Consider the following 14,943-nt stretch of genomic DNA (forward strand, 5'->3'; position numbering starts at 1 on the left):
GGACAGGTGTGGTTTGGTGACTAGGAAAACATTCCTAGCATTTGAAACAACCTGGCAAAGGTTTGGAGGCAAAAAGACAGAAATCTGACTACATTCAAGGAGTTTGCCAGATGGCAACAGATAACTGCCCCTGCTCGATTTGGCTATGATTGTTACACACTATTTGTCACTTCAGCAAGCTATCTTTTTACAAGGCATGTGGCAACAGAATGTTGTTTTAAGATTACTCATCATTGGGCTTATTATGTTGAAATGAAGAAATGGAATGGAAAGTCCTTCAGTAATGTCTCTGGGGAATGAGAATTGTGTTTGTTTATGCCTTTTGGGAATGCATTGTTTTGATTGACCCTAATTGGAAATCCAAAGTGGAGATTTGCTCTATTATCTATAAAGGAAGGATTTGCTGAACAAACACAATGTGGGGGGTCATGTTTAAAGGGCTGGATTGATGTGCTTTTGAGTCGAGTTAAACACGTCAGAGACCCCTTTCACCTCCGGACATCTGGAATGTTGGTTGCAAACTGATGTTAGCAGTCTAGTTTTAGTTGGTGTTTATATTTGAAAGTTACACAACTCTATTTATTTCCAACCTATATTCTATAACTTACGTTTTTCACTAGTTTTGGCCAGCTCTCCTTCTACCTCCGATCTATCCAAATGACTGAGTTTTGCTGTATGAATTTGCTGCTGTATTAGTTTACTGACAGTGATATATAGACCATGGCTTCCACAGCTGTTTTAGATGAAACTGTATATTAATGTGTAAACTTGCAACATACAGCTTAGCTGGAAAGGTATGCGGAGCAGGTGACTGAGGAGATAACTTTCGCTGCTTGGACTAAAGTCAGTTTTGAAGGAGCTAAAGATGCCTGTTGAATTTTGGTGTGTGTGTGTGTGTGTGTGTGTGTGTGTGTGTGTGTGTGTGGTTTGGGGTGTGCCTGTGCAAAGCAAGAACTCTACACATTTCAAATAGCTAAAGAAACGGGTAGTAAAATGAAGTCCCATTTTACACCCTCACATGCTGACTATGGGAGGAGCCAAATGCAGTGCTGGTTTGTTGACATTAGTCTATCATCACGGTTTATGATGTTTTAAAAATGTGTTAAAGATATTCATGCAGATGTAAAAGATAAATTAAAAACCTGCATCAATTGCAACAAACGTCGACTGAAAAGAAAAGATTTTAAGTCCCGGGGGTGTTAATACAAGTTGGTCGCCAAGGGAACAGAGAGTCTTAGTGAACATATTTCCATGTCCCCCTAAACACAAATAGCCTCAAACCTTTGGAGGTTGTTCCTTTGAGATGTTTCATCAGTGACATCACAGTAGTTGCCACCTCCCTGGGACTACTTTAGGCCCTGCCCAGAGCCCAGAAGTCCAGACGGCCCAGAAGACAAGCAGGTTGGAGCCTGAGTCAGAGAGAAGGAGAGAGACGGGGAGAGAGGAGAAGCCTACCACAGCAGGTACGTTCTTGACCCTCTTCAGGAATAGCAGGATTCTTATGCTTAGCGTATGGGGTGTGTGTGTGTGTGTGTGTGTGTGTGTGTGTGTGTGTGTGTACGCTTGCATGCACGTGTTACAAGTTGCAAATGAGAAAGGCAGAGGAATATTTACATTTCATAATGAAATAGGCAATGCTTATTGTACATGGTATTTCATAAGCTATAAAGTGAATAGTATTGATTCTTGCTTTCCTTTTTTCACCTGATGATATGCATTTTCGTTTTTCATTTCATCCATATAGCAATCACTTTGGATCATATGGTGTGATCTTGACTCCAGGGAAATTTTAAAATAAAGCCAAGCTCCGGCCAGGGGGGCTCAGTTGGTTGGAACATTGGCCTGTACCCCGAGAGGTTGCAGGTTCGATTCCTGGTGAGGACACAGACCTAGGCTGTGGGTTCAATCCCCAGTCAAGGTCGGTACAGGAGGCAACTGGTTGATGTTTCTCTCTCTCTCTCTCTCTCTCTCTCTCTCTCTCTCTCTCTCTCTCTCTCTTTCTCTCTCTCTCTCTCTCTATAATCAACTTAAAAAAGAATAACAAACAAACAAAAAATGCCAAAATAGTCTTTGCAGCTTAACAGCAGAAAAATGAAGGTTGTTGGTCTGAATTTCTGCCTGACCTTGGTATTAATGTGTGTGAAAGTTAAATCAAGTCCACCCCTTACAATGAGCACGTGTTGATTGAGTTGATTCATTAGAAATTCTCACCTTAACTCTGTGTTTTATTCATTTAAAATCTATTTAAAAAACCCCAAATATTTAAGACCACCATCGAAGTGCAAGAAAGAGTAAGAGGTAATCCACAGGAATTCAAGAAGTATGATGAGTAGCCTTTCAATTCAGAGACTACTGAAAAAAACGTGAAGAGTGCATAAAACATACAGTTTGACAATAATTTTAAGGCAACCCCTATACAACTATCACCCAGATTAAGAAACAGATCATTGCCAGCACCCCAAAAGTCTATTCCTGGTCACCTCCCCTCTTTGCCCCACCATGTGTAATCACAATCTTGATTGTTGAGATAATCTTGTCCATGCTTCTCTTTATATTTTTTATCATCAATGTGTGCATTCCCTAAACAATATGATGAAGTTCCCTGTTTTTGACTTTGGACAAATGGAATCATATTCTATGTTTCTTTTGTAAACTCTTCTTTTGTGCAACAATTATATTCATGAGATCTACCCATTTTGTTGAGTATTGTTATAATTCATATATTTTCTTAACTCTGTAGCATTGAGGTATATGAATAGAACACAATTCATCATCCATCCTACTGTTGATAAACATTTGAGCTGTTTCCAGGGTGGGGATATTGTGAAATGTTGCTGTGAACATCCTTGTATAAGCATCCTGGCTCATATGTGCGTGAGTTTCTAGAGTAAAAGTGAAATCACTGGATAATAGGGAATGAGCATGTACAACTTTAATTTAAAAATGTCACATTATTTTCTCAAAGTGGTTGAAAATTTACACTAACTTTGTTTAGTGAGGCCAGTTAATTGCAGTAGTAACTCATTCTTGTAATCACTCCTAGAGAAATAATCACAGTTCTAGCAACTACTTCCAATCTGCCAGCTCTACCTCTGCCTCTAACTTACTCTATGTTACTACACAACTCAGCCTCTCTCAAAAAGCCAATTTCTTAGCTATAATCTAAGAGAGAATAATGCCAATAACACTTGCCTGAGTTCTGAGAAGGTCACAGAGTTGTTGTGAAGGTCACATGACCAAAAGCTGTGGACAACTTTCAATAACATTTTCCCAGAATGTTCTTTTTTTTTTTTTTAACACATGAAAAATATTTAATTGGCACAGTAATAAAAATTTCCTGGGTATACTATATTTTTTAATGTACTAAATTATTTGTTAAAATAAAATAAATCACTAATGTCCATTTTGATTTAGGAAAACTAGCTCTTTTATACACTAGTGGTAAAATATAAACTAGAAAAAAATGTAAGAGGAAAATTTGGCAATAAATATTTAAATCCTTAAAAGTATACATATTTCTTTTTTATTTTTAAAATTTTATTTTTCAATTACAGTTTACATTCAATATTATTTTGTATTAGTTTCAGGTGTACAGCACAGTGGTTAGACAATCATATACATTTTTCACCCCCAGAATGTTCTTGTTGGGCCAGCTCCATGACCCTCTTTATTTAAGAGCTTAATCCAAGGCAGGTTTGGTGGGACAGTTATTGTGCTCTCCCTGAATTGTTTTGATCATTAGAAACAGTCTCATATTTTTGCATATCTCTGTATTTCTTCAGAACTTACCCACATGAGTGGGCATTTGGACCAGGATTCTACTTTATTAATAAATTCATAAGGAAAAGTCTTTCTTTTATTCTCATGCCTTTGCCTCCAGGCTCCCTGCTTGCATTCATCACTTTCCTGCTCCCCTCTGCTTTTGTGTATGTTTTCACACATCCTCTCTACTTTCTCATCCATTTATTATCTTCTGTTTACTTTCTAAAGTATTTGTGTAAAGACTTTCATTGGCAATTTACTATGTGCTTCATGTGAAGAGCCAAAAGATGGGTAATAATTAAGAAGAAAATGAAACATAAATCAATCATCACTGGCCATATTTTAAACCAAGATTCAACAACCTACCAGTTGGCACCATCTGATTTGAACTTGTGTTTTATACTAACAGTGAAATGATATGAAAAATGATCATTCAGCTGGTTTATACCATTAATCATTTGATCCACGAATAATACAACAAATATAGTAATTACAATTCAGTCAGATTAAATGGTCAGGCCAAAAGGTTGCTAACAATCCTTTCTGCCCCCCTGAACTTTCACCTTTAGCAAATAAAAAAAAAAACACCTTTTCCCTTTAAACATTTTCACTCTATGGGATACTTTTGTCCTAAGTATCTGCAAGATTATCTTTCATCTTTAATTTTATTTGGTTTGCATATACAAATTACCAATCATGCCACACCACTGAAGGTAACATTTTGATGGACTGCATTGCATATGTTCTCAAAGTATGACTTTCTAAGTGCACTATATGTGCAAACTATAAAGAAACCGTTCCTGCTCTTTGAAGTGTTTACAATCTAGGTACATCCTAGACCTGACTAAAAATAGCTGGCACAAGCCCTTGTTGAAACAGAAGTAGCCATGAGGTTAACACTTGCTCTTTGGATTGAGTGCCTGTTATGTGAGGGACTTTGGGTTGACTCTGATAGGTTCTGTGCCCAAAGCAGTGCTTATAAAAGGCAAAGCAGATGTTGAAACTACCTCATACTTTCAACAGGGTTAGATGAAGCCTGAAATTTGCAAAATTATGGTATCCTACTTCTATATGTAATTCAAAGCAAGAAAAATACTAAAACATAACCTTTTTTTTTCTTTTCAGTTTTGGTGGCTTTGCTGGCTGGTACTCTAAGTTAGCAAGGCAAGCACACACATACACACACAAACACAGCAATTGGAGAGAGAACAATGTAATATTTTTATTTTATCAAAAATATCAATACAGGGGGGGAAATCAGAACTATATTGGTTTTTTTGACATCAGGCAGCAAAGGCAGTCTGTCTGTATTAGTCAGGAGTCTTATAGAAACAGAACCAATAGGATGTTATATATATGGCTCAGGTGAGTGTGGAGGCTGGCAAGTTCAAAATCTGCAGGGTAGGTGAGCAGGCTGGGGACTCAAGGCAGAGTTACAACTAGAGTCCAAAGATAGAGGCTGGTGGCTAGAAATCTGAGATCAAGGTGTTGAAGAACTGATTTCTTCTGAGGCCTCTCTCCTTGGCTTGCAGATAGCCAGCTTCTCCCTGCCTTCACATGGTCTTCCCTCTATGCATGTCTGTGTCCTAATCTCCTCTCCTTTTTTTTTTTTTTTAAATTTTTATTGATTTTCAGAGAGAGAGAGAAACATCACATCGGCTGCCTCCTGCACATCCCTTGCTCAGGATTGAGCCCTCAACCTGGGTTCCTGGGTCAGTGCTTAACCGCTGAGCCACACTGGCTAGGCCACACCTTTATTCTTTTTTAAAAACATATATATTTTATTGATTTTTTACAGAGAGGAAGGGAGAGGGATAGAGAGTTTGAAACATCGATGAGCTGCCTCCTGCACACCCCCCTACTGGGAATGTGCCCGCAACCAAGGCACATGCCCTTGACCAGAATCGAACCTGGGACCCTTCAGTCCGCAGGCTGATGCTCTATCCACTGAACCAAACCACTTAGGGCCTAATCTCCTCTTCTTATAAAGACATTGGTCATATTGGGTTAGGACTCATCTTAGTGACTTAATTTTAAGTTAATTACTCCTTGAAAGACCTGATCTCCAAATACAGCTATATTCTGAGATATTGGGGGTTAGGGTTTGAACATATGGACTTTGGGGAGACACAGTTCAGGCCATAGCACTGTCCTCTTTCACAGTGCTTCTGTTTCCTTTGAGGAAGGAATGCTCACTGATGGCCCCATGCTTTCTTTGCTACTTTCTGTTAGGGGGTGAGCACCAGCAGGAGGTCTTCGGTGTGTCTGGAGAAGTCTGCCTTCGGTTCTCACTGAGCCACTCTGAGAATGGATCTGTCTGCCCGGGAGCTGTGTCTCAACTTCACTGTGGTCCTGATCACGGTTCTCCTCATGTGGCTCCTTGTGAGGTCCTATCAGTCCTGAGACGGCATGCCACTCTCCCAGGATTGACTGCAACGCTCCAGAGCTGCCTGCTGTATGTCCTGAGATCCCACTGCTGTAATGGGATGCCTTTCTGGGCACCCTAAGGCACTTCTGACCTGCTTTCTCCATATCTGAGGCGCCTCCCGTGTTAGGGTCAATTGTGTGTTCTCTATAAAGATGCTGCTCTCAAGGGCTGCCAAGAGTTTGCCAGTCAACATTAGATTTATTCCCCAACTCTTATGGTAAATGTGTTAGATAAGCCACAAGGTTAAAAGGAAACTGGATTGATGATGATGTAGAATTATAAAAAGCCCCCAACCTGTCTCACCACTCATCCCTCCAACCCACACTGTCTGCAACCAAACTTTAAATCATCCCGCCAGAAGAAAGAAATGTTAGAGGAAGTCTTTGTCAGCCCCTGTCACAGCTATCGTGTGAATAAAGTTAAGTCAACCACAAAAATGACTTTCAGAATTTATTTTGGCTTCTATTTGTGACACTGCATTTGACCCTTGGCTGGGATTGAAGTGACAAATGTTACAGTATTTCTAGCATTTGAGCTAAGCCAAGATGCTCCAACTGTGGAGGATTTGAAACCAAGTCAATTAAGAGTGTCACATTTCAAATAATTCCACTGGCTCAGTGCTCCTCAAACGTTCCTTCTAAACTAGTCCCAAGGGCAGTTGGAGAATAAATCCGTTGCACTAGGAGGCTGGGGGCATCACCTGAAGTGTCCACTAAAAGCACACAGTTTCAAGCACACAGTTTCTTTGAAGTCTTATGTGTTATTTTTACAATTCACAAGATATCTATATTTCATCCTATAATATCTCTCTGTTTGTTTCAATATAAATATTTCAAATTATTTACCACTGAGTACAAGTAGAATATGAGTCACTTTCTATGTTTGGTGATTCTAGTTTGATTATTGTCATTAATAAACTACAGTTACAACAAGGAGAAAAACAAAAAAATACAAATTTATGAAAATGCTTATAAAAGAGACATATGTAATAGACATTTATTTAAAAAATATATTTTTATTGGTTTCAGAGAGGAATGGAGAGAGAGAGAGAGATAGAAATACCAATGATGAGAGAAAATAATTGCCCAGTGTCTCCTGCATGCCCCACATGGGATTGAGCCTACAACCCAGGCATGTGTCCTGACTGGGAATTGACGATCAACCACTAAGCCATGCTGGCTGGGAGAAATAGATATTTCTTCAACATACTTCTAGAACACTCCACATAGACAGACCGAGTTTGTTCTTTGTGCCAATTCTGAGGTAACCATGGAGAAAGGGAATGTTGTTAAACCGCATCTGTCAGCACATCCCTCAAGAAGGTATTCCTTGCTGAGAGTTGGCCTTTAACTGTGGCATAGCCTACCTAGCATTGTGGCTCTCATTCCTGCAGTTTGGTGATTCTTCACCCTGCACTTGGTGATTTTTCAAATAGTTATGCTGGGTCTCACTCAGACCAATTAAATAAAAACTCAGGGGGTAGAGTCCAAGCATCTGCATTTTTAAGAAGTCCTCTAAATGATTGTAGTGTGTAGCCAGAGTTGACAGTGGGTGGCTCAGTTGGTTGAGCACCATCCTGTATAGCAGAAAGGCTACTGGTTCAGTTCCTGGTCAGGGCACAAACCTGGGTTGCAGTTTCGATTCCCAGTAGGGGCATGAGTGGGAGGTAGCCAGTCAATGTTTCTCTCTCCCTTTCCCCCTTGCTCTAAAATCAATCAATCAATTAATCAATATGTATATTGATATGTTTATATAAACATCTATACATCTATAATAATAAGAGCATAATACGCTAACCAGACATCCTTCCGGACGAAGCTGGGGCTGTAGCTGCAGATAGAAGGCAGCCGCTGTGGCTATGAGGGATCCAGGCAGCCACCGCGGCTGTGAAGGCCTACTCTTGCAAGAATTTCGTGCATCGGGCCTCTAGTATATACATAAATACATAAAAATATAAAATAAATGTATAAATATCCTCTTTAATAAAAGCCTAATATGCAAATTGACTGAATGGCGGAACGACCTGGAGAACGACCGGTCGCTATGATGTGCACTGACCACCAGGGGACAGATGCTCAATGCAGGAGCTGCACTCAGCCCACAGGACCCAGGCCAGCCGCTGTGGGTGCCAACAGGGCCCCTGATCACCCTGCCAGTTGCCCCACAGATTAGCCCTGATCACCAGCCAGGCCTAGGGATCCTACCCATGCACAATTTCATGCATCAGGCTTCTAGGCCTACCTAATAATAGAGTAATATGCAAATTGACCGCACCTTCACTATGCCTAAGCCATGCCCACCAGCCAATCAGGAGCAAATATGCAAATAAACCCAACCAAGAGGGCTACATCCAGTTAGAGCGGGAGGGAGGCTTGGGTTTCCATGGTAACAAAAGAAGCCATCCTGTTGCCAGCCTAAGCCTCCACTCAAGGCTACAAAGTTTCAATTGTAGAAGGTGAATTAACTCCAACAGAAATCACTGCTGGCCGTGGAGTGAGCAGCAGGCTTGGCTTTGCTCCAGGCTACACAGTTTCAATTGTAGAAGGTAAATAAATTCTAGATACCAGGGCCTCCTCTTGGGTCGCCAGGGGGTGTGGCCAGCCTGCAAACCACCACAGGCCCCTCGCTCAGGCCGCCCCATGCCCCAAGGGAACCTCCACCCTTCAGGGCAAACCAGTCAGCCCCCACCCATGCACAGGCCTCTATCATATCTAATAAAAGAGTAATATGCAGATTGACCATCACTGCAACATACAATATAGCTGCCCCCATGTGGTCAAAAATCCTGCCCCCATGTGGACACAAGATGGCCACCACAAGATGGCCAGCAGGGGAGGGCCGTTGGGAGGCACCAGGCCTGCAAGGGAAGGCAGTTGGAGGCAATCAACCCTGCAGGGGAGGGCAGTTAGGGGTGACCAGGCCAGCAGAGGAGGGAAGTTGGGGGCAAACAGGCTGGCTGGGGAGCAGTTAGGCATCAATCAGGCTGGCAGCGGAGTGGTTAGGGGGTGATCAGGCTGGCAGGCAGAAGCGGTTAGGGGCAATCAGGAAGGCAGGCAGGTGATCAGTTGGGAGCCAGCAGTCCTGGATTGTGAGAGGGATGTCCGACTGCCCGTTTAGGCCTGATCAGTGGGATTGGGCCTAAACGGGCAGTCGGACATCCCTCGAGGGGTCCCAGATTGGAGAGGGTGCAGGCTGGGCTGAGGGACACGCCCCCCTCCGTGCACAAATTTCGTGCACTGGGCCTCTAGTATAAATATAAAAATATAGCCTGGCTAGCATGGCTCAGTGGTTGAGCGTCGACCTATGAACCAGGAGGTCACAGTTCGATTCCTGGTCAGGGCATATGCCCAGGTTGCTGGCTCAATCCCCAGTGTAGGATGTGCTGGAGGCAGCCAATCAATGAATCTCTCTCATCATTGATGTTTCTATCTCTCTAGCCCTCTCCCTTCCTCTCTGAAATCAATAAAACTATATTAAAAATAAATATAAAAATATAAATATATATATGTATGTGTATATATATGGGCCTGGCTGGTGTGGCTCAGTTGGTTGGGCATCATCCCATGCACCAAGAAGGTTGTGGATTCCCAGTTAAGGAATATGCAGTTGGACATCCTTAGCGCTGCTGAGGAGGTGGGAGAGGCTCCCGCCACCTCCGCTGCGCTCACAGCCATCAGCCCGGTTTGTGGCTGAGCTGAGCTCCCCCTGTGGGAGCAAACTGACCACCAGGGGGCAGCTCCTGCATTGAGCGTCTGCCCCCTGGTGGTCAGTGGTCAGTGCTCAGTGGTCAGAATGAGACCAGTCATTCTCGGTGGTTCCGCCGTTAGGGTCAATTTGCATATTACCCTTTTATTATATAGGATTTTCCTACACTGAGAAAACACACGAGATTTTATCAGTTTCTGGCAATCCCAACACCATATCTGGTCACCAACTCCTTTCCCAAGGACTGCTGTATAGCTGGTCTTATAGGCATAAGAAACTACCCAGATAATTTGGGCCCAAGCCATAGCTCTAGGAAAGCCCCAAAGTACTTGAACCTCCTCAGCTATTATAACCACAATTCTCTTTTTGCTCCATTGACCCAGACAAGGGTGTGTGAAAATTGTCACAAAATGGTAGTGCTTCCACTGCTCTCTTTTAATTAGGGACTGTCCATTAATCTGGAAGGCATCTCAAGGGCATATCCCTCTTTTCACTTCTATTGATTTCTTATTGCTTAGCTGTCCCTCTTGCTCCTCTGAGACGAGAGTTCCTTCTGCCATTCTCACCTGCCTCCACATCCATTTGGGCGTACGATCCATGCCATCTTTAAGTGGGATCTCACGTCCTCAGCAGGCAGGGTGTGTCTGTTACCTGAATTCCTACTACCCAGAATTTTGTCCTGAATGCATAATATATCCAGAAAGTATCTATGATAAATAATAAACTAAATTGGTTCTGCTCCCTTTTCCTCTGAAGAATTTACCTCTCATTTTCCTAGACATATTTTATTATTTTTCCGCTTTCAGAATGTCTTTTAAAATAATTTTGGCACAGAGACCCTTCTTAGCTGATCCATATCTACTTGCGCATTTCTTCTGTTTACTTGTCCCACATACCCCACATCAACTCCTCCTCTTCAATCGTTTCCCACTATTTGTAGTTTTCAAGTACGCTGTGCTATGCCCTTTGCCCGAACTTTTCTCTCTTTTTTTTTCCTGGCTAATTCATTTATTAAGCTTTTCATTAGATGTTATTACCTCTTAGAAGTTATCCCCAGATAATTCACCTCTCTGAGCCTCGTGCCTAACATGTTCATAGCACTTGTCACTTTGTATGGTTTGCTTCTGTGTCTCTCCCAGGTCTATTTCTTGTCTACCGGGACTCTCTTCAATGCTAAATTTTAGTTCCTAGCTGGTCCATGATCATCATTGGAAAAGTTTCTATTAAACATATCAATAAATGCTTGGCTAGATTATGTTTAGAATAGACATATAGACATTTCTATGATTAGGTACATGACCTGTGCTTACCACATGATAATAAAGAGGGGCCAAGAGATCTGTAATTTATAAAGTTCTATTACATTAATAAGCAAACCAAGCTTCTTACAAACTTTAGGCAGCAGAAACAGCTTTCCTGAATACAGTTTGCTTCTTTATAAAATATGCATGGTGCCGACTTCTTTTGCTCTGTCTCTGTCACCACCCTGAACAGTTTGACAGTGTTTGTGAACGACTCACCAAAGCCCAATGTGTTGAGCATATTTTTGAGTTCATTTATAAATAGGGTGATACTGGAGAAATTTCCATTTTTCAAGCTGCATAATGTTAGGGTTAAACTTCATTTAAAAAAAGACTGTTTAAACAAACATTGCATATTTACTGTGTGTTAGGAAGTTATTTCTTTTTTAAAATCTTTTGAAGTATTTATTTTTATTCATACCTTAAAAGCGAGAAGACTAAAGCTCAGAAAGACCAATGACCAACCCCAAAACACAGAGCTAATGAGAGGCAAGTTCTATTCCTTCCAATTGAGATTGGGTAGAGCTCTTTCCAATCACTGAGGCTTCTCTATGCTGTTAGCATAGTGATTCTATGGCAGAAGACATGTTCCCTTACTCTGGGCAGAAAGTGCCAGAGATATGGCTTATGTTAGAGGCCTTCAGGCAAAAAAAAAAAAAAAAAGTAAATAAATAAATAAAAATCTCTCTACAGCTCAATTAAATGCCATGTGCAACTTACACAATTCTATTTCCCAGGAGTTTGAAACAAAGCCCTGGAATCATCTTTTCTATGTTAGGCAACTGAACAGTGAGTGATAAGAAGGGACAAGAATATTGATGGGTGATTATGCTTTCCAAAGTGTCAGTATTATCTAGGGGGAGAGATTAAGTGGAAATGACAGCTCCATCTATAGCACTGGCTAGTTATACTCACTTGTAGGAATTTTGTCACATGGAGATATTTTCATCTCATGCTCATTAGATCATTAAAATACAGCATTGGGAAAAACACAGTCTTTGAATTCACAAGACTGTATTTTGCATACTTACTAAGATGTTACCTCAGATAAGTTAGTAAACATTTGTGAGCCACAATTTCCTTCACTATAAAAATAGATAATGATACTTCCTTTGTAGGAAGAAAGTTAGATCGATATTATTGAGATATCCTGTTTAATTACATAACAATACCTAGCAATTAGTAAATACTCACTAAATTGTAGTTAATATTATTAAAACATAGATAAAGTGTTTGCAATGCTTGGAACATAATAGGCCCTAAAAAAGTATTAAAAAAGGATTGTTGGTAGGTAATGCTGTATCTGAAAACCCCTAAGATTTGGCTACCTGCCACCATGAAAGCCAAACTTTGAGACAGATTCTGGTGGAAAAGGAAAGAGGTTTATTCAAGTGCCAGCATCTTGAGAAAATGGGGGATTCTGTCAGAGCCCATCTCAACATCTCAGTGCAGGCAGAGGTTTTTATTTTTAATTTTTTAAACTTTATTGTTGAAAGTATTACATGTTCCCCTTGTCCCCCCATTAAGCCCTTCTAGCCCACCCCTGCTCCCTGCTACAGGCCTTCACTATCCTATTGTCTGTGTCCATGGGTTATGCATATCTACACTAACAAAAGAGAAAGATGCAAATTGACCATACCTCTGCGACACCCACCAGCCAATCAGAAGTGAGTATGCAAATCAACCCAACAAAGATGGTGGGTTGATTTGCATACGCAGGCGCAGAGCGAAGACTGAAGGCTCCAGCCCAAGCGAAGACTGAAGACTGGAGACGGCCTTAACCAGCTTGGCTCAGTGGATAGAGCATCGGCCTGTGGAGTGTAGGGTCCCAGGTTCGATTCTGGTCAAGGACATGTACCAGTAGAGGGTGTGCAGGAGGCAGCTGATCGATGTGTCTCTCTCACTGATGTTTCTAACTATCTATCCCTTTCCCTTCTTCTCTGTAAAAAATCAATAAAATATATTTTAAAAATCTCAGACATTTCATAAAAAAAAAAGAAGAAAAAAAAAAAAGACTGAAGACTGAAGAGGCTTGGCTTCTCTGCTGCGGCTGGAGCAAAGGCCTGGGTCTCTGGTGCCAGAGGAAAACAGGTGCCAGCAGCCAGGGGAAAGAAGGCCTATTGCACGAATCTTTGTGCAACAGGCGTATATATATGCCTGAGTGTGGGTGGGTGGGACGAGATCAACCAGATTCTTTGGTTGATCTCGTCCCACCCACCCACCCTCCCCTGCCTTCCCTCTGAGATTCAACAGTCTGTTCTATGCTTCTATGTCTCTGGATATGTTTTCTTCATCAGTTTATTTTGTTCATTAGATTCCACATATGAGTGAGATCATGTGATATTGTCTTTCTCTGACTGGCTTATTTCACTTAGCATAATAATCTCCAGGTCCCCTGCTGCTGCCTAAAAGGGTAAGAGACCCTTCTTTTTTATTTAATTTTTAATTTTTATTTTTTGAGACCCTTCTTTTTTACTGGTGCATAGTATTCCTGGGTATAATTGTACCACAGCTTTTTAAAATATATTTTTATTGATTTCAGAGAGGAAGGAAGAGGAAGAGAGAGATAGAAACATCAATGATGACAGGGAATTATTTATTGACTGCCTCCTGCACATTGGACTGAGCCCATCACCCAGGAATGTGCACTTGACCAGAATCAAACCTGGCACCCTTTGATCCACAGGTCAACACTCTACCCACCGAGCCAAACCAGCTATGGCTATACCACAGCTTTTATATCCACTCATCTGCTGATGGGCACTTGGGCTGTTTCCAGATCTTAGCTATTGTAAACTGAGCTGCTATGAACATAGGGGTGCATACATTCTTTCTGACTGGTGTTTTGGGTTTCTTAGGATATATTCCTAGAAGTGGGATCACTGGGTGAAATCGTAGCTCCATATTTATTTTTTTGAGGAAATTCCATACTATTTTCCATAAACAGTTAATCTGCATTCCTACCAGCAGTGTACTAGGATTTTCTTTTCGCCACATCCTCGCCAGCACTTGTCATTTGTTGATTTGTCGATGGTAGCCATTCTGACCGGTGTGAGGTCATACTTCATTGTCGTTTAATTTGCATCTCTCTGATGATCAGTGATTTTGAGCATTTTTTCATATGTCTCTTGGCTATCTGTATGTTCACTTTGGAGAAGAGTCTATTTAGGTACTTTGCCTTTTTTCTCTTTTTAAAATAAATTTATTTTTAGTGTTGAAATTATTACAAATGTCCCTCCCCCTTTTTCCTTTGACCCCCTCCACCCTGCACCCACTCCTCTCAGGCCTTCACCACACTATTGTCTGTGTCCACGGACTATGCATATATGCATACAAATTCTCTGGTTAATCTCTCCCCACTTCCCTCCCCTGCTTCGCTCTGGGATTCGACATTCTGTTCTATACGTCTATGTCTCTGGATCTATTTTGTTCACCAGTTTATTTTGGTCCTTAGATTCCACACATGAATGAGATCATGTGATACTTATCTCTGACTGGCTTACTTTGCTTAGCATAACACTCTCCAGGTCCCTCCATGCTGTCTCAAAGGGTAAGAGATCCTTCTTTTTTACACCTGCATAGTTTTCCATGATATAAATGTACCACAGCTTTTTTTTACCCATTCATCTGCTGATGGGTACTTGGGCTGTTTCCAAATCTTAACTATTGTAAATTGTGCTGCTATGAACATAGGGGTGCATACATTCTTTTTTATTGTTATTTCGGGTTTCTTGGGATATATTCCTA

At 41.3% G+C, this 14,943-nt stretch overlaps 1 protein-coding gene across 1 annotated transcript; it reads left to right on the plus strand.

Annotated features, from left to right (window-relative positions):
• Window positions 1–1,387: 1,387 nt before the first annotated feature.
• Window positions 1,388–6,578, plus strand: SLN (sarcolipin). The gene is made up of 2 exons (XM_079788821.1): window positions 1,388–1,463; window positions 5,995–6,578. Exon 2 carries the CDS (start codon window positions 6,070–6,072, stop codon window positions 6,163–6,165), a length of 96 nt encoding a protein of 31 aa, XP_079644947.1. The 5' UTR covers window positions 1,388–1,463; window positions 5,995–6,069; the 3' UTR covers window positions 6,166–6,578.
• The last annotated feature ends 8,365 nt before the right edge of the window (window positions 6,579–14,943 follow it).

This window comes from Cnephaeus nilssonii, assembly GCF_951640355.1.
Source record: "Cnephaeus nilssonii genome assembly, chromosome: 13".
NCBI classification, from domain to species: Eukaryota; Metazoa; Chordata; class Mammalia; order Chiroptera; family Vespertilionidae; genus Cnephaeus; species Cnephaeus nilssonii.

Coding starts and splice junctions, on each gene's coding strand:
- SLN (XM_079788821.1), top strand. CDS start 6,070: ATGGATCTGTCTGCCCGGGAGCTGTGTCTCAACTTCACTGTGGTCCTG.